General features: G+C 47.6%; 1 protein-coding gene across 2 annotated transcripts; it reads right to left on the reverse strand.

The window, feature by feature from the left end:
* Positions 1-6,058: 6,058 nt before the first annotated feature.
* On the reverse strand, positions 6,059-17,444 carry Cdo1 (cysteine dioxygenase type 1). Of its 2 annotated transcripts, XM_048334262.1 has the most exons (5): positions 17,196-17,444; positions 14,379-14,456; positions 12,344-12,498; positions 8,107-8,276; positions 6,059-6,751 (listed from the first exon to the last, which is right to left on the reverse strand). In XM_048334262.1, the coding sequence occupies exons 1-5, from the start codon at positions 17,363-17,365 to the stop codon at positions 6,722-6,724; spliced, it is 603 nt and encodes a 200-aa protein (XP_048190219.1). In that variant the 5' UTR covers positions 17,366-17,444; the 3' UTR covers positions 6,059-6,721. The 2 variants fall into 2 exon arrangements, with proteins under 2 accessions (XP_048190219.1, XP_048190220.1); XM_048334263.1 differs by lacking the exon at positions 14,379-14,456.
* Positions 17,445-18,945: the final 1,501 nt, after the last annotated feature.

The following is an 18,945-nucleotide window of genomic DNA, read 5'->3' on the forward strand; positions in this document are numbered from 1 at the left end:
CACACACACACACACACACACACACATCCTAGCTCCATTGCTTTTGAAACATAAACTGCTTTAAAGCATGTCGGTGGGGTGTGGTAGTGCATGACTGGAATACCAGCCCTCAGGAGGCTGAAGCAGGAGGATGGCCAGTTCTAGGCCAGCCTGGATTGCATACAGAGGCCAAACAGCAACAACAAAAACAAAACACTACAACAACAACAAAAAAATACTGTTCCAGGGGTGACGTTCTCCAAAAAGAAATGTACTTGTGTAGCTGACTTATGTAACTGTAATCCCTTAGTACATCACCTTTATAATAACAATCAAAAGATGAATGCCAGTGGCTCAGAGATCTGTGGATTACAGTTCAAAGCCAGCCTGGGCAGGAAAGTCCGTGAGAATCTTATCTCCAATAAACTACTCCGAAGTTGCCAGAAGTAGAGCTGTGGCTCAAGTGGCAGAGTGCTAACCTTGAGCAAAAAAAGAAGCTCAGGGACCAGCAATAGAATAATAAAAATAATTAAAAATACTATTCTATCCAGTAATACAAGTAATAATAATAACATACATGTGTATAGATAGATAGGTAGTCTTTAGAGGAATCAAATAGAAGTATTGAAATTCTAGGGCAGCCCTTTTCTGGGATCCTTAGAGCACCCGTCTTCCCAACGCCCGAAGTTGTTAATCCACACTTTTTCTGGTTTAAGCTGGGTTGCTTGTGGTAGCATTCAGGAGGCTGTGTGGTAGAAGGGGTGTTCTTGTGTCCTTGTAACTTGATCCTGCTGAATTCTGCCAGAAAATGAACCCAGACCCCCAGAGAGGCCACAGGGCCAGCAGCGAGATGTCCCATGCTTGGCGGACTAAGCCTTTCCACCCTCAGACCTCTTTCAATGGCTGGCAGTTGAGTGGCCTGGGGAGAGGTGGGGGGCAATGGCCAACAGCTCTCTCTGAAGGTGCCTGCCACCCCGGGCATGCTGAGGGCTTCCTCTGCCCCCTTGACCTCAGCCATCTACACCCCGCAGAGCCAGACTGCTGGAATGTGGCTGAGCCCATCCCTGAGAACAGCAGGCCCGTGGATGCCCCCACCACAGACACACAGCCTGGGAGAAAGAGCCCTGTGGCTGGTACAGCGGATCTCAAACGAGGTGGGGCAGGCTTAGCCGCATTCCTTGGGGCGCCTTGCCACAAAGGTTTCATTCCAGAGATAGTACAAAAATCATCTGAGCCATTATGAAAAGATGTGTTGTGGGGCTGATTCACATCTAGAAGCTTTTGCTTGTGGACTCGAGACTTTGCTTTCACAATGTGGCATTTCTCTTGTTGAGATCGTCCCGATCTTTCTGAAATATCCTCCCTCCCTCCCTCCCTCCCTCCCTCCCTCCCTCCCTCCCTCCCTTGGTCTCTGTCTGTCTCTGTCTCTCTGTCTTTCTCTTTACTTTGCTAGTCCTGAGGCTTGAACTTGGGGCCTGGGCACTGTCCCTGAGCTTCTTTTTCTCAAGGCTAGCACTACTACTGGAGCCATAGCGCCACTTCTGGCTTTTTCTGTGCATGTGGTGCTGAGGAATCGAACCCAGGCTTCATGTTTGCTAGGCAAGCACTCTACCACTAAGCCACATCCCCAGCCCAGAGACTGATATATTTTTAAACATCAAGAAACATCAAGAACTGTAAGACAGCAACTGAATTGTGGACTGTGTGTGTGTGTGTGTGTGTGTGTGTGTGTGTGTGTGTGTCCTGGGACTTGGACTCAGAGCCTCATGCACTCATGTACTTTTCTTTTCTTTTTCCCCCTCAAGGCTAGCACTGTACCACTTGAGCCACACCTCAAGCTCTAGCTTTTTGGTGGTTAAATGGAGATGAGTCTTGGATTTGTTTACCTGGGATGGCTTTAAATCTAGAGCCTCAGATCTCAGTCTCCTGTATTGCTGGAATTACAGCTGTGAGCTGTCAGATCTGGTGTGTGTGTGTGCTGGTACTGGGACTTAAACTGTAGGCCTGGTACTCTTGTTTACCTCTTTTTGCACAAGGCTGGCACTCTACCACTTGAGTCACACCATCACTTCCCTTTTCCAGTTTAATATTTCTTAATAGCACTTACGTGATATATTTATCTTGGGGGCGCAGTGGGTAGAAGGGACTTTGACTTCTTACTCATTCCTCCCCCCATTCCTGATGGTTAGCGACAACTATTTGTTGAATAAATGAAGGAAAACGGAAAACAAGAAAGGACAAATACACTTTTAGAACATCCCATGAGTCCAAAAAGGAAATAACAACTTTTGGTCAAAACAAAACCTGGGGAAGAAAATGAAAGCTGGGAATGTAAAAAATCACTTCAACAATTTATAAATATTTTTTAAAAGATTTCTCTCCTCATTGACTGTGAATACCTCAGGGCCATTTATTAGGTCATTTGCATCTATGTTTCCTGGACTTCACATTGTGTGTAGGCTAAGGAGATATTTAATAGACACATATTGAATAAAAGACAGATGAATAATGAATGAATGGATCAATGTTAGATTCCATTAGAAACCCCAGCTGAGAACACAGAGGCCTTCGGACATTCAACTTGCCAAAGATAAAATAGAAAGCAAGGGGAAAAAAAACAAACCATCTTGCCTCCAAAAATATATTCTTCAAAGACAAAGCTGTTTTGGTTGAGTGGTATTATGCATGCCTAAAACATCTTTGCTTTGATCGTCCCCCATCTGTTCCTCCCTCAGTGTTGACTAGATCTGGGTACAGAATGGTGTTCTAGGGCTGGGAATGTGGCTTAGTGGTGGAGTGCTTGCCTAACCTGCATTAAGCCCTGGGTTCGATTCCTCAGCACCACATACACAGAAAAAGCTGGAGGTGGCACTGTGGCTCAAGTGGTAGAGTGCTAGCCTTGAGCAAAACAGCTCAGGGGCAGTACCCAGGCCCTGAGTTCAAGCCCCACAACTGACCAAAAAAGAAAAAACCCAATAAAATAACATTTTAGTATGATTATAAAAAGTGGTTTTGGGGCTGGGAATATGGCCTAGTGGTAGAGTGCTTGCCTAGCATGCATGAAGCCCTGGGTTTGATTTCTCAGCAGCACATAAACAGAAAAAGCCAGAAGTGGTGCTGTGGCTCAAGTGGTAGAGCGCTAGCCTTGAGCAAAAAAGCAGCTCAGGGACAGTGCTCAGGCCCTGAGTTCAAGCCCCAGGACTGGGGGAAAAAAAAGCAGTTTGATGTTGTGAGTCCATGACAAGTATTTAGAGACTCAGAAGTTCCCAGATTCATATTTCAAGAACCACTAGGTTTGAGGTTCGAAAACAAATCTTGCAGAAAATCCATGAGATTCCATCTTCCATTAAACCAGCAAAAAACACAGGTGGAGTCATGGCCCAAGTGGCAGAGCACCAACTAAGCAACAAGGGCCTGGGTTCAAATCCCAGTATCCCCCCCCCCCCCAATCTAATAAATAAACACAAAGCCATCTGCTGCCTGCCTGGGGGAAGTCTCCCTCCTTTGCTGATGCTGGTTGCTCAGCCCAAGGGCCTTGATGTTTGGTGATAGCACATAGTCCTGGAACAAAGAGAAAGAAAGCGGAGGGGTAAGGGGGTTATCTTATCTTGCGAAGAGATGAAGCCATGCATCTCAGAATGCACTGTACCTTTCAAGTGCTCGGGGTGTTCTAGAGAAAGCCTGTTGTCTCTGTCTACACCACAGTTTTGGAGACTGCACTGTGAGGGGAGGGAGGAAAAGCAGTTATGCTGGTAGAAAGAGAAAAAAGTGAATGGATGATGGGACATTGTTCTGTGAACATTAGGCCTAACTGACGTGTGTGTGTATGCGCATGCATGCATGCATGCACGCACACGCTAGTCCTGGGGCTTGAACTCAGGCCTGAGTGAAATCCCTGAGCTGCTTTTGAGAGCTAGGGAGGAAAGAAAGAACAGAAAAACAATACCAACAACCCAGATCAACTCCAATGGAGAGCTGAAGTGGGACGCCATGTTGACTGGAGAAAAGCCAGGAGATAGGACATAGCACACAAGGCCTAGTGTAATGGCATCTAAGCTCCTCTGGCCCTAAAGTAGGGTTAGGTCAGGGGACAGGTTCACAGGAAACTCAGGAGTCTCCCAAGTTGAAGGCACAGGACTGACAGGTCCAGCAACCTATTATCCAAGTCCCTGCCCTGCCTTTAGGAATTCAGGCATGACCATCACCTGGGAGGTGGGACTTCCCCTTCCTCCACCATGAAAATAAGATGGCACCAGTTAAACCCAATTCCCTATCCATAATGTGGCCAAGATGGTGCAGGTTAGACCCAGCATGCCCACTTCAGTCGCAAAGGTATGTAGCCATTCCCCTGTGCCCCTTGTTGTTGCCTAGCCTAATGCTGCTCTAAACGATTTCTGGAAATGTTTGGTCTTTGGGCCCATCTCTGTATCCCCAATTCTAGTCTCAGGCAAAAGCTGCCAAAGTGACTTTTCCAGCCCAGCCCAACCTCCATTGGTAACTTAGAGCTCCTTAGGACTTGATTGAATTAAAAAATATGTGGCTGACTACAGTGAAATAACCTACCTAGAATTTAAAACATACTTATAGCTGTCCCTTCTCTGAGGTTCCAAGCTCAGGACTGATCTAGGCTCTTTTTGTTTGCTTGTGTATGTTCGGGGGACTGGGGGGGGGGGGGTCCTAGGGCTTGAACTCAGGGCCTGGGCTCCATCCCTAAGCATCTTTTTCTTCAAGGCTAGTGCTCTACCACTGAGCCACAGCACCACTTCTGGCTTTTCTGAGTTTATTGGAGATAAGAGTCTCACAGACTTTTCTGCCTGGGCTGGCTTCAAACCTCAATCCTCATAATCTCAGCCTCCTGAGTAGCTAAGATTATAGGCATGTGCCACCAGTGCCTAGCAACTATATTAGTTTTCATAGTTGGAAATTGCTTTCCCCTTGCCAGATTACATGTGAAATGAGGAAGCATTTGAGGTGCTGAGGAAGTGATCGTCTTTATGCTGTAGTTTCTCTTGGTAGTCCCTCTCTGGCTCAAGGCTTAAATCTGCATGGTCTGTTAAAGGATGCTGCTTTGTGCAGACACTGCAGGTTCTGAGGCCCGGAGACCAGGCTTCCAGTCTTCCCACCTGCTTCTAGGGAGTGGGGTACAAGTCTTTACGCCAAAAAGGATGTCTTTCCTTCTTAATCACCACCCACAAATGCATCTAGAAGCTTCCCTCTGCTCTCTACCTAATTCCCAGACCTCACCACCTCCGCAATCAGTTTAGGCTTTTGAAAACCAAAACAGAGAAAAGACTTAGCAGAAACTTTGTCCTAAAGCAACTGTTACCCCTGAGGCCACAGAACACCAAGAAATCGGCTGAAAATCTGAATTCCACAGGGGGAAAACTGCAAAGAGAACCATACTTCAAAGGCTGATAATCTTTATTTTCTCCAAAGTAGCATAAACAAAACATAAATGAATATCTTCATGTAAAAAAAAAATGCCGTTACTAACTCAGTAGCACAAGAATTGGGTGGGGCCCAAGCAATTAAGGGGCTGGGGAACAAATACAACCCAGCCCCTTCCAGCAAAGCTGCTGAGATCTGATGATTATGGTTTGAAGGCAGCCTGGCAAGGAGAGTCCTTGAGACTTAGATCTCCAATGAACCACCAAAAAGCCAGAAGTGGAACTGTGGCTTAAGTGGTAGACTGCTAGCCCTGAGTCCAAAAGCTTTTGGACAGCAGGACCTGAGTTCAAGCCTCAAGTCAGTTGCATACACACACACACACACCCCAGGCCTTGAGTTCAAGCCTCAAGTCAGTTGCGTGCACACACGCACACACACACACGGCTGTTTTTCCTTTAGAATGTGCAAATCGATAAATGCCAAGAGAAACTTCTTTTGGGTGGGTATGGATGGCTCACTGGTGAAGTTCCGACCTTTTGTACCAAGAGGCCCTGGGGTGAACCCTCAGCACCTCAACTAAACTACCCAAAGAAGTAAAGCACCCTTCACATTGCTTCCAATGATCTATCAACATTGAAGCAGCTATGATTTACATGGGTTTTACCATATTCATCAAAGAGACAACTTCCAATTGTGTTCAAATCCAGGTTTATTAAAATCATGTATTTGGCAATTTTGGCAGTAGTAAACAGTTGTTGACCGTGATGGTGGAAAATGTTAGATGTGAGTTTACATTTTGGTTTGCAGGAGATTTGGTTCCATGTCCATTTCTCAGTCCTCTGCCTTTCATGACCAAATAGTGAATTACCTTAAGTTTCTCTATTCAATATAATGGAGGAACTTGTAAGATTAGGTTGAAAAAAACATTAAAAAATGCACAGATGCAAAAAAAATCCTCTTCAAATACTAAGAACATACAAAGTATATTATAAAGACATTTAGTTCTCCAAGTATCAAAACAGGCATTTGATGTCATTGGGTTTTTGTTTTTCCTTATTGCTAATTACAGTTTATTGAAATCCCCAATATAAGAATTCTTAGGACAGAACCAGGAGACATTGTGTGTGTGGTGGTAGGGTGGCGGGGATGCTTTAAAATCCAACACTTTTGTCCTTTGTGTAATGGGGTACCATTTACTCACTTAGTACCTTCCATTAGCATCTGCCTCCTACTGGATCTAAGTATTGGCTTATTTACATGTATTGACTAATGGGCAGCCAATGGCTGGAGGTCTTCCTGTCCCAGCAAACATTTTGCAAGCCTGAATGCAGAAGCTCGCAGACTTTGATGCCTTTCAGTTGTTCTCCAGGGAACCTGAAGTTGGCTGGAAGAAAGGAAAAAGAAAAAAAAGAACACTGGGTGAGAATCTTCATTCATCTCAAGGTATTTTAGCTTGTTTTCAGCAATCTTGTATTTCTACCAGTGAGAAGAGATGTGTGAGAAGAGAAATGTGACAAGAAAGGAATCTTGCTCAGGGTTTGGAAGGTGGGAGGCAAAAAACAAAGCCAGGGCCAGGTGCTGGTGGTTCACTCCTGTAATCTTAGCTAGTCAGGAAGCTGAGATCTGAGGATCATGGTTCAAAGCCAACCTGGGCAGGAAAGTCTGTGAGACTCTTATCGCCAATTAACAGCTACAAAACCGGAAGTGGTGCTGTGGTAGAGCGCTAGCCTTGAACTGAAGAGCTCACGCAGCGCCCAGGCCCAGACCCAAGACTGACCAAAACAACTACAACAACCAAAAACAAAGCCAGGGCAGTAAGTTGAGAAAATTCTGCCCTTCCAGGATCTGAACTTGGCAAAGGTTAACCATGCAATTTACAGATGGAGCCCTGCGAAGATAAACAGTGCAAAGTCTCAGCAACAGGAGTCAATCAAGAAAGTCAAGCTTTCACTTGTATTTCCCAAATAAATAGAGAAAACACTGTCTTGATGAATGTGCATGCATCTTGAAGTTCCTCAACAGTAACTATGCAGGTTATTTAGCTTTTTACATAACTCATCATATATTGTCTCCAAAGCTACAGAAATAGGATACACCTAGCCTCTCTCCTAAGTGAAGGCCCATTTTATTCTTCAAGAATATTTAATGCTGGGCTGGGAATATGGCCTAGTGGCAAGAGAGCTTGCCTCCGATACATGGAGCCCTGGGTTCGATTCCTCAGCACCACATATATAGAAAATGGCCAGAAGTGGTGCTGTGGCTCAAGTGGCAGAGTGCTAGCCTTGAGCAAAAAGCCAGGAACAGTGCTCAGGCCCTGAGTCCAAGGCCCAGGACTGGCCAAAAAAAAAAAAAAAAAAGAATATTTAATGCTGAAGATATCCAAATAATGCTTCATCCAGGTGGCTCACACCTGTAATTCTAGCTACTCAGGAGGCTGATGTCTAAGGATAATGGCTCAAAGCCAGCCTGAAGAAGAAAATCTGTGAGGCTCATATTTCCAATTAATTAACCAGCAAAAAGCCAGGAATAGAGCTGTGGTTCAAGTGATAAAGCATCAACCTGAGACAGTGCTCAGGCCTTGAGTTCAAACCCCAGTACCAGTGCACATATACACGCATGTGTGTACACACACACACACTCAAATAATATTTAAAACAATAAAATAGCAACTCATGTACTGCAAGAGCAATGCATACCACGTAGTATAGTTATATCCAGGAGAGAAATAACAATACTCACAAAGGGAGTCCTGACTCCAAATTTGCTGTGGAATGTCATGGTGACTTTGTTTTTATGTCCTGTTCTTTGGTCGAAGGCATGGCAGGTGTCGAAGGGAGGGCTGTACAGGTGGAGACTCACGGCCGGTTCTGTGTGGCTGACGTTCTCTACCCGGTGCAGGCCGATAGAATCTGAGCAAGGTCAAGGGGAGCAGAGGTGAAGGGAATGAGAAGACCCCTGCAGGGTACCCTTGGGTCTTTCCCATAATCAATACCCATGTGGGGGAAATGAACACAAATTCAAAGGTTAGAACTAAAATGCTAGTCAGGCGACTGGTGGCTCAGGTCTATAATCCCAGCAACTCGTGAGGTTGAGATCTGTGGATCCAGGTTCAAAGCCAGCCCAGGTAAGAAAGTCCTAAGACTCCTCTATCTCCAACTAACCATCAAAAAACCTGAAGGGGAGATGTGGCTCAAGTGGTGGAGGGCCTACTGTGAATGAAAAAGGTCAGGGAGTGAAAAAGGTCAGGAACAGTCCCCCAGGTCCTGAGTTCAATCCTCAGCAAACACCAAAATAACAATTAAAAAAAAACAAACCAGGTGGTTGATAAACTAGTGAGGAAGAAGAGCCGCATATCCCTCTCACCAATCTCCCCCTTTCCTTTCGGTAAAGATTGAGATCCAGTTCTGAAGAGAGTGAAACAGTTGAACACCAAGTGAAAACCAGGCCAATTAGGCACAACAGTACACAGGAATGATAAGATCCACTCTCTCCCAAACACTTAGCTAGTCAGAATTCTCTCCTTCAGGCAGGAGATAGAAGCAGCTACTTCAGGAATTTTATTGCCTCAAGAAAAAAAGCCCTGTAGATATTGTCACTGCAAATTCATCATGAAAGGGCTCTGTCTCACCTGACACAAAGGAGGTTTGAACTCAGGGTCTAGGCAGTCTCAGAGCTTTTTTGCTCAAGGCTAGTACTCTATCACTTGAACTACAGTGCCACTCCCAGTGTTTTGGTAGTTAATTGGAGATAAGAGTTTCACAGACTTTCCTTCTCAGGCTGGCTTTTAACTGTGATCCTTAGATCTCAGCCTCCGGAGCAGCTGGGATTACAGGTGTGAGCCACTGGCACCAGGATCACTGGTAATTCTTCGTGGAAGGACTCTCTCTGATCGTCACAGAGCTGACATGCCTACTCTGGTGTTCAGTGCTGGCAATCAACATTTTTGTCCCTGGATTTTATACATGAGCACATAGCCAAGGCATTTGAGCCAGCCTCAAGTTAAGAATATAAATGGCAGAGTCACCTGGAAAAAGAAACTCAGAAAGAGGCATTTCAGAAGACTTTAGAGACCTGGCATTACAGTGCACAGCATCCTGAGAGAGAATGCCATCAAATGGGCCAGGATAGTAAATGCATATTTAGAAATAAAAGCCTAAAAATGGAAGGGGAGAAAAGGCCGAAGCGAACTCAAAAACAAAAGGGTGAAAATAGAAAATAGGAAAGTGGAGGGGAAAAAAAAACCCTCAAAAGAGTTTTTTTAATTGTTCAGGAGACTTGATATCTAAACAACAGGAGCTTCATAAACAACAATAAGGGATAACCTGGGAATAAATATGTTCTGGAATTGAAGGACACAGCTGTCTAGGCAAGAAGAACTCACCAAATGCAGTGCCCACAGGTCAGGCATCAAACAGGATGCAGAACTGTGAGGTGGCACAACACAACAGGGGAATAAAGGTACCACAGAAACAAAAATTGTAGGAAGAAACAAAGAGCATCCATCGAAGGGGTTAAGAGTTAGGATGATATTGGGCTTGAAATAAGAATAATGGGGCAGGGCACTGGTGGCTCACACCTGTAAACCTAGTGAGATCTGAGGATCACGGTTCAAAGCCAGCCTGGGCAGCAAAGTCTATGAGATTGATCTTCAGTGAACCACAGAAAACTACAAACCCTTCCTTCTTCCTTCCCTCCCTACTCCCTTCTTCTCCCTTCCTCCCTTCCCTCCTTCCATTCCTCCCTCCCTTTCTTTTTGTCGGCCACAGGGCTTGAACTCTGGGCCTGGGGCACTGTCCCTGAGTTCTTCAGCTCAAGCTCTACCACTTTAAGCCACAGCACCACTTTCTGTTTTCTGTTGGTTAATTGAAAATAAGACTCTCACGGACTTTTTTGCCCCTGCTGGCTTTGAACCGTGATCCTCGGACCTCAGCCTCCTGAGTAGCTAGGATTACAGGCGTGAGCCACTGGTCCCTGGCTCTCTCACTTTTTCTTCCTTCCTTTCAAGCTATATAGCTCTGTTTGGTCCCAAACTCCAGACCCTCCTGCCTCAGCCTCTCCAGTGCTAGGAACCTTTGTGTGCACCACATACCCATTTCTGGTAACTGCTACTCACAGATCTACAGGGCCCATGCCTACCAAAATGAGGGCATGAACCAAGGACAGAGAAAGCACAAACGCAGGCAATGGGACCCCACGCAGGAGGGAGCAAAGGGACAGCTGGCATGGCAGGAGGGGATCGCACGACAGCTAAGCCCTGGCTTAGAGATGAAACCAATCTCAAAGAAGCAGTCAAAAGGCTCAGCGATGGCTGGGCACCTGTGGCTCACACCTACAATCCTCACTGCTCAGGAAGCTGAGATCTGAGCATTGAGGGTTGAAGCATGGGCAGGAAAATATATGAGCCTCTTATCTCCACTAAACTACCAAAAAATCCAGGAGTGGAGCTCTGGCTCAAGTGGTAGAGCACCCGCCTTGAGCAACAAAACCTAAGGGACAATGCTCAGGCTATGAGTTCAAGCCCCAGTAGGAAGAAGAGGAGGAGGAGGGGGTGGGAGAAGGGGAAGAAGAGGAAAGGAGGGGGGAGGAGGAAGAACAGGAGGAGGAGGGGAGAAGACGGCCTGCCTCTTTCGCAAGAACGACTCCAGCTGAAACTCATTATTCTGACAACCTTTTAGCTTTACATGGTACAGGCGACAAACTTGTCCTTGTAAACTTGCCATGCCTCATATATAAGAACTCTCAAATATTTGAGAAAATGGATTACATTTCCTGCTACATAAGAAACGGACAGCTTTGTGCTACACTAGTGGAGAAGAAAAAAATCTTCTATACAATCTGACCTTTGTAAGCGACTTGCATTCCTAAACTAATGACCCAGTGAATTTAGGCCAAGCATTCAGGCCAATATTAGACTTTAAGATATAGGAAGGAACATATTTCTCAGGCTTTGCCAGAAAAAGCTCAGCAATACTTCATTTTGTTTAAGTCAGCTAGCACCCTGATTAAGAGCATGTGCATAGAGTCAAACTGAGTTCAGGTCCTGAATCACACACTTAAAAACTTGGCCAAGTTACTCATTTTCCCCACTTGTTGGCAGCCTCATGTGCAAATGAGAATAAAGATTACTTTATCTTCATATGTTCTGGAAAGTTCTATGCCTTTTAGAAATATAGGATTTTAATTCATTGCCTCTCCTGGGGAGCACTTGGCTGTCCTGCAATGCATTAAGGAGAAAGAACAGATTCTTGGTACAAAATCTACAATTCATTCTCCAACCATATACTCTGTAAAATTTCCCTTGAGGAAAGTTTTAGGTATGCCCTATGCATCTTAGAAAATCTGGCGCCAGCTAATCATCTATTTCTAGAACATTCCCTTCTATCTTCTCACATGTCCACCGGAATGGAACTCTTTCTGTTGGAAGATGATTCTAATTGCTGAGCATTCATACTCCCTCAGAGTGCTCTGAGTTTTGGCAGGTAAGTAGCTTTTTTATTCATGCCAGTCCTAGGGCTGGAACTCAGGGCCTGGGTGCTATCACTAAGCTTTTTTATTTTCCTTGAGGCTAGCACTCTACCACTTGAGCCACAACTCCACTTCTAATTTTTCGGTGGTTCATTGGAGATCAGAGTCTCATGGACTTTCCTGCCTGGGTTGGCTTTGAACCAGGATCCTCAGATCTCAGCCTCCTCAGTAGCTAGGAATGACAGGTGTGAACCACCAGTGCCTGGCTGCTTAAATGATTTTCAAAGGAGATGACTATCTGGGTGCATATATTTTCAATAAATGCCCCCCCCCCCAGCTAGAAAGCTTTACAAAGCAAACCTCACTGTGTTGGTAATCCATCCCCCAAGACATCCTTACTTAGCACAAGCCCCTCCCGGCCTTCCCTGTGGACGTGGGTAACTAAGTAGCATTTCAGTTAATGGTTCCCTCCCCGCCCGCACTGGCCCCTCCAGACAGAACTGGCTGTTACCATTGATGTAGGCACATTGGTTTTCCCTCAGCGTTCTCTCAGACTTCTTGGTCATCTCATTGGACTTCTTGTCAGGCCAGGCAAACAGTGTCTCCTTGAGATTTCCCTGCAGCATCTTCAGGAAGCAGTGGGAGTCTGTGTGGTCATGGATACTGCTGCATAGACACATGGCAACCAGGGGACTCAGGAGTCATCTCGGGACCCAGGCTGCCCCCCCCCACCTCCCAGGCCCAAATCTGTTTCTGATGGATTAAAAAAAGTATATCATCAATTTATAATACAACATTGCCCAGGAAACAGCAATAAAAGAAAAATACATCGTTCGTATCCAGGCATAGAAAAGACATCATTTTGATGGAAGCCCTGGAAGGAGTAGAGTGGGTATGGTAGCATATACTTGGAGTCCAGGTTCTTAGGAGGTGGAGGCAGGAGGGCTAAGAATGCTATAGAGGAAAACTTTCAAGAAAACGAAAACCACAAAAGCAGGGTGCCTGTGGCTCATGCTCAGGAGGCTGAGGTCTGAGGATCAGGGTCTGAAGCCAGCCAAGACAAGAACGTCCCTGAGACTCTTATCTCTAATTAACAACCATAAAAGCTGGAGGTGAAGCTGTGGCTCAGGTGGTAGAGCACTAGCCTTGAGCCAAAAAGCTCAAGAACAGAGTCTAGGCCCTGAGTTCAAACCCTTGGACACACACACACACACACACACACACACACACGCAACTGAGAGAATGAATAGTATTCCATATCATATGGGCAAATAAATTTGTCCTATTGATTGAGCTTTCTAAAGCCTTGTAAGTTCTTCTTTCTTTACTCCTGTCAAAACTGAGTGTAGGGGCTGGGAATGTGGCTTAGCGGTAGAAAGCTCGCCTTGCATGCATGAAGCCCTGGGTTTGATTCCTCATCACCACATAAGCAGAAAAGGCTGGAAGTGGCGCTGTGGCCCAAGTGGTAGAGTGCTAGCTTTGAGCAAAAAAGGAAGCCAGGGACAGTGCTCAGGCCCTGAGTCCAAGCCCCAGGACCGGCAATAAATAAATAAATAAATATTAAAAAAGTGAGTGTAAAACCAGGTCCCAGTGGCTCACACCTGTGATCTCGTAGGCTGAGATATAAGGATCAAGGCTCAAATTCAGCCCAGGGAGAAAAGTCCTCAAGACTCAGACCTGTAGTCCTAGCCACTCAATAGGCTGAGATCTGAAGATCATGGTTCAAAGCCAGCCTAGGCAAGAAGGTCTGTGAGATTCTTATCTTCAATGAACCACCAGAAAACCAGAAATGGTGCTGTGGCTCAAAGTGGTAAAGCTTTAGTCTTGAGCAAAAGAGCTCAGGGACAGCACCCCAAATTCAAGCCCCACAACTGACATACACACACACTATAATACTAGCATTTTTTTTTTAGTATTACTATATTCTAAAAGGAAGAAAGAGTTTATTAAAAAGATAACATTCATTTGGTAACAGCTATGACAACAACCATACAAAGTAGAGACAAGAAACTGATATTTAGAGAATCAGTATTGGGTTAAGTAGCCTTTCAGGTAAAGAAGCTGAACAACTTGAAGCAGAAACATTTTTTTTTAATTTGTGAAATGTTTTTCTAGTTCCCAATCCTGCTGGGTTGTTCTTTGGTCCCACAACTGTTTACACACCTCATACCACAGAGGTCAGGTTGAAGCTCAATTAAAACACAAAGTTTAACCTCAGATCAACAGGTTCAACGAAGGAGGTTTCTTGCCTCTTGATTTAGTACACCCTTTCCGGCTTGGTTTTAATAGACACACTACATTCCTGAAGCCCCTATGCTGAAGTTAACAGGGACAAGGTGACTAAAGAATTGTACACTGTGATCTGTTTGTCTTTGCAAAGTTAGTGGCTAGCCCCACGCTGCAGTTCCCTATGCTGGGTCTGGTACTCTAGTATCTTGGTTGTTGGTCCTGGGTTTGATTCCATAACAAAACAAAATGAAATAGCAACAACAACAAAACCCAATAGCAAAAAGAAAAGAAATATTTTGAGTGAATTGATTTTTTACCTTCCGTGTCCTTCACCCCAACATAGAATCATCAGATTAAATTTCCCATTTCCTTGATCCACAAGATTTCGGGTATACCTAAACAAACAAAAAACCCACAACATATTCACTAGGTTGAATTTGACAACTGAAAACAGAACTGGTAAAAAAAAAAAAAGTGTCAAAATGCCACTTATGTATAAATGTTAATATTTCTACCTCCAACCAACTTTGGCTGTGGTTTTCTAAGTAGAAATTCAGTCCTTATGAAAACCATTTCTCACAGTTGATTTTTGACCTTTCTGTTTTGTTTTTTGGAGTGGCTGATTTTTGTTTTGTTTGCTAACAAATGACAAGATCTTCCTCTGCTCAGTTCCCTACCTTTTATAACTGCTCAGTTTTAATTAATGCCCTGGAAAGGTAATAGAAATCAAAACCAACTCCTTGTTTCTTCATGTTCACCAATCTCAGGCTGATAAAAAAGTAACTTACATTACTGCTCTGTAGAAGAATGTTGCTATTGTTGTAGTTTTATCCCCCCATTCTCCTTCCAAGAGCTAAAGTAGGACTTGAGAAACAAGATTTCATTAAATAGCTGCTCTAGAGCTCTTCATTTTTACCACTACAGCTTCTACATACAGCACATTCAAAGCCACTAGTAATGAAAAGCTCCACACAAACAAGCTGGAGGTTAGCCGAAGTACTAGAACAAAGGCCACCTCAGATGGGAATACTAAACCTTCTGCCACCACAAGAACCCGATCATTGGCAAACAAAACAAAACAAAACCCTTAAAGCAAAACAACCGCCCTAAAAGTTGGGAGAAGTGGAGCAAAATGGACTTCAAATCTTTGATTGCTCTCATCTATGGAGGTCTGATCATGCTAACATCGTTTTAGACTCCCCATGAAAGGAAACGGACCACTGAGTCTTTGTGTAATGCTTGGCCTCTTTGGCCACCTATGGGCTGTGTCCAGCTTGTCCCTTCCCTCCTGTTCCTCCCCTGGGCTCGTGGCCAAGGGCCTGTTACAGAGCATGATCCTTGAGACACTTGCTTAGTAAGTACTTTTGAGCTATTAATCTTCCTTCCTTTGTAGCTAGCTCTTCATGAGCTCGCCATGGGCTAGATGACACACAGTGTGGTAATTCACAGTAACCGGAGTTTCTCCTCTGGGAGCCCCCTTCCCTCTTTAGGACTGAGGATTGGCCGATCTTCTGCCCCCGTCCTGGTAGGCAGCACCACACCTTATTCTACTCTGCTTCTTCGGCATTGCCCCCCCTGCCCACCCCAGGGGGCAGATCTGAGTCTGGCACACTGCTAAGCACCTACTGTATACAGAAATGCTCAATAGAATTCATCCCAGCACATGGCCTCCCCACCCTCATTCCAAAGCCCCATTCAGGACTTGACTTTAATGAATGCTCAGTCTTGGAAAAAGAGAGATTTGAGTTTGTTAAAGGAGAGGAAGTCCAGGCCCCTGGAAATGCTTAAAGACTAGCCCACCGTGGTTCATTTCACTTGGTCACTACTAAGTGATGTCAGATATATGACTATAACAAAACTTTTAGAGTGGTAATTAAGACTTCGGGGCTGGTGGTACAACCCAGCCTGTCCACCAATCTACTTGTGAAGTGAAGATGTAAAGATGAGAATGGAGGCACCAGCGGCTCACACCTGAAATCCTAGCTACTCTGGAGGCTGAGATCTGAGGATCCTGATTAGAAGCTAGCCCCTCCCCCCCCAGGAAGTTCACGTGGAAACTCTTATCTCCAATTACGCAGGAAAAAAAAAAAGCTGAAAGTGGAGCTGTGGCTCAAAGGGTCTAGCACCAGCAGTAGTGAGTGAAAAAAGCTAAAGGACATCACTCAGGCTCCAAGTTCAAGCCCCAGGACAGGCACAGGCGCGCGCGCGCGCGCGCACACACACACACACACACACACACACACACACCCCAGACATAAGAATGCACCGAACAAACTCTAAAATATATGGGGACAGATCCAGGCAAAGTTTTAAAACTAGCCACAAGGGACCACAGGATAGAGGCGGTTCCTGAGATCTCAGGACAGAAGCAACACGGGGTCCCCAGCCTCGGACCCTCCCCTTCCCCATCTTAAGGTCACCTGAGAGAACCATCTAGAAGTTTGGGATTGTACTCCTGACACAGTCCTGGCCAATAAAACTTCACACGTGGAGGTGACCCCAGAGCCCCCCCATCCCCGCTGCCCTCTCCTCTGCCTGAAGGTGATGACCTCTCAGTCCCCTAAGTGTTCCCCCCCCCCCACATCTAGGCTGGGGCTCATAGCTGCCTTCGCTGGGAACCCGGGGTACGGGCGGGGGAAGCCGGGGCCCAACTGGGGGTTGGGGTTGGGAAAGCAGCCCAGGGGCTGAGTCCTGGAAACCCGATAGCGGACTTGAAAAGACCGGCGGCGCAGGTGGCTGGATGGGTGTGGAGAGGGCGGCGGGGACGCGGGAGCAGCCGCAGCTTGTGGGGGTGCACGACCACGTCCTCCACTCTCGATGGCGTGTGCGGTCCTCGGCCCAGTGCCACTCCAGGTGCCCACCCGCCGGAGCCCGAGAGGGAGGAGGGTCTCCCTGTCATCTCCGCTTTGGGGGCGCCGATCGCCCTGAGGGGAGGGCGTCGCTGACGGGGCTGGGCTCGGGGTGACTGGCGGCTGCAAGTGGAGGGGCGGGGAGGGAAGGGAGGGAAAGCCCTTCACCGCGGAGCCCGGGCGCAGGGCGCGCAGCGCGGGGGACACCGGAGACGCGGACCCCCGCCGGCTCGGCCAGGCACAGCCCGGCGCCCCCCCCCCCCCCCCGGCTCGGCGCGGCCGCACCTGTACTGGTCGAAGGCGGCGTAGGGCGCCCACTCGGCGGGGTCGCTGTCGTAGGCCTCCAGCACCGCCTGGACCTCCTCGACGTTGACCTCGTCGCCCGCGAAGAGCCGGTGCAAGGCGCGGACCAGCTCCGCCAGCGTCCGCGGCTTGGGCTCCGCAGTGTGCTCCATCCCCGCGCGCCTCGGCCGCCCGGACCGGACACGGAGTCGCCGCACGGGTTCGGACCCAGGCCCCGCTGGCTGCCGATCTCCGCCGCTCGCTCCCCCGCGAGCCGCCTCCCGGCTCTATTTAAGCCAACCGCGCCGGGGGCGGGGGAGGCGGCCGAGAATCCGGAGGGGCGGAGCGGGGCGGGGGCCTGGCCCGAGAGCACGGCCCCGCCCCACTTCACCGGACCCCAGCACCCGGGGACCCCCCCCCCCCCGCACCCTCTACTCCCGAGTCGCCCGCCTGGTCCTCAAGCTCGCGGTGGGCTCCGCGCGGCCCCCAAGTCCTGTTCCCACGGCGCGTGCCGGCCGCCCCTGTGTTAGTCCCGACGCGTCTCCAGGCGCCACCGCCCCCCTGCGATTAGCGACGCGGGGACAGACAGAAGGGGAGGAGAGGGGGACCCCCTCCTCCAGGAGCCTGCGACGGAAGGGGGCTGTGGCCACTACCCCCCGAGTTCAGAGACAGCGAGGTCCTACGCTACAAAATGCCAACGTGCGGCAGCCAGTCGCGCACGCGGGAACAAAGGGGCCTCGGGTAAGTCCGAGGCGAGCACCCGCCAGGCCCCGCCCCCGAGCCCCTCGAAAGGCCACGCTCGCGCTCCGATAGGCCGCGTCCCTACAGGCCCCGCCCCCGACAGGCCGAGCCCTCGCTCCGATAGGCCACGCCCCACGCCCCTTAAGAGACCACGCCCCGCGCGACCCCCGCTAGCCACTGAACGCGGCTCCCACGCAGGCCAGCCTCTCATTAGATGCTTTAAGTCCTGCATCCCAGGCCTTCGCTTGAGGGAGCCTGCGGCGCGCGCAGAGAAGCAAACACTTCCACGTGCATCGCACCCACAAGCCCACGACCGAAGCTTGAAATGATGGAAACCGCCCAAGGCAGGCCTCTGAGGCCTCCACGCCACTCTCTCTCCCATCCAGCGGAGTCACGCAGGTTCACAAGCCTGGTCTGGTTTGTATGACTCGTGATCAGCGTAGATATTCTGTTGAGGTTTCAGGAAAGCCACTGCTACGAGAGGGGCGCATGGGTAGAAATCGTCCCAGAGAACCAATTCCGTGGGAATAATTGGTAACCAAAGAGTTGGGTATTAAGTAACTTGTAGGTTTTGTTTTTGTTTTTGGGCCAGTCCTTGGCCTGAGCACTGTCCCTGGCTTCTTTTTGCTCAAGGCTAGCACTCTACCACCTGAGCCACAGCGCCCCTTCTGGCCATTTTCCATATATGTGGTGCTGGGGAATCCGAACGGAGAGCTTCATGTGTAGGAGGCAAGCACTCTTGCCACTAGGCCATATTCCCAGCCCCTAACTTGTAGTTTTAATTGATATAGATAGATAGGTCGATCTGTTGTTCGTGTCCAAGTTTCATTTTTGAGTCTGTTTCAGCTTTTCCAATAATCCAATATTTGGAATAAAAGATAAATGTAAGTTTAACTTCTGTATTTCATATTTGTTTTGGGGGGACTTATTTGTTTGGGGGGATGCTTGGGAGATTTGAACTGCCACCGGAGCCTCCTGCTCTTCTTGGTACATGTTATTTTTCAAATAGGGT

The sequence above is a fragment of the Perognathus longimembris genome, chromosome 25 (assembly GCF_023159225.1).
Source record: "Perognathus longimembris pacificus isolate PPM17 chromosome 25, ASM2315922v1, whole genome shotgun sequence".
In the NCBI taxonomy this organism is placed as follows: Eukaryota; Metazoa; Chordata; class Mammalia; order Rodentia; family Heteromyidae; genus Perognathus; species Perognathus longimembris.

Bases quoted from the DNA above. Each gene is read 5' to 3' on its own strand.
- Cdo1 (XM_048334262.1), bottom strand. From the start codon at position 17,365: ATGGAGCACACTGCGGAGCCCAAGCCGCGGACGCTGGCGGAGCTGGTC. The intron at 14,457-17,195 runs GTGCGGCCGCGC...TTGTTTGTTTAG, and splicing joins GCCGCCTTCGACCAGTACAG to GTATACCCGAAATCTTGTGG. The intron at 8,277-12,343 runs GTAACAGCCAGT...GACCTTGCTCAG, and splicing joins CCAATGTGCCTACATCAATG to ATTCTATCGGCCTGCACCGG.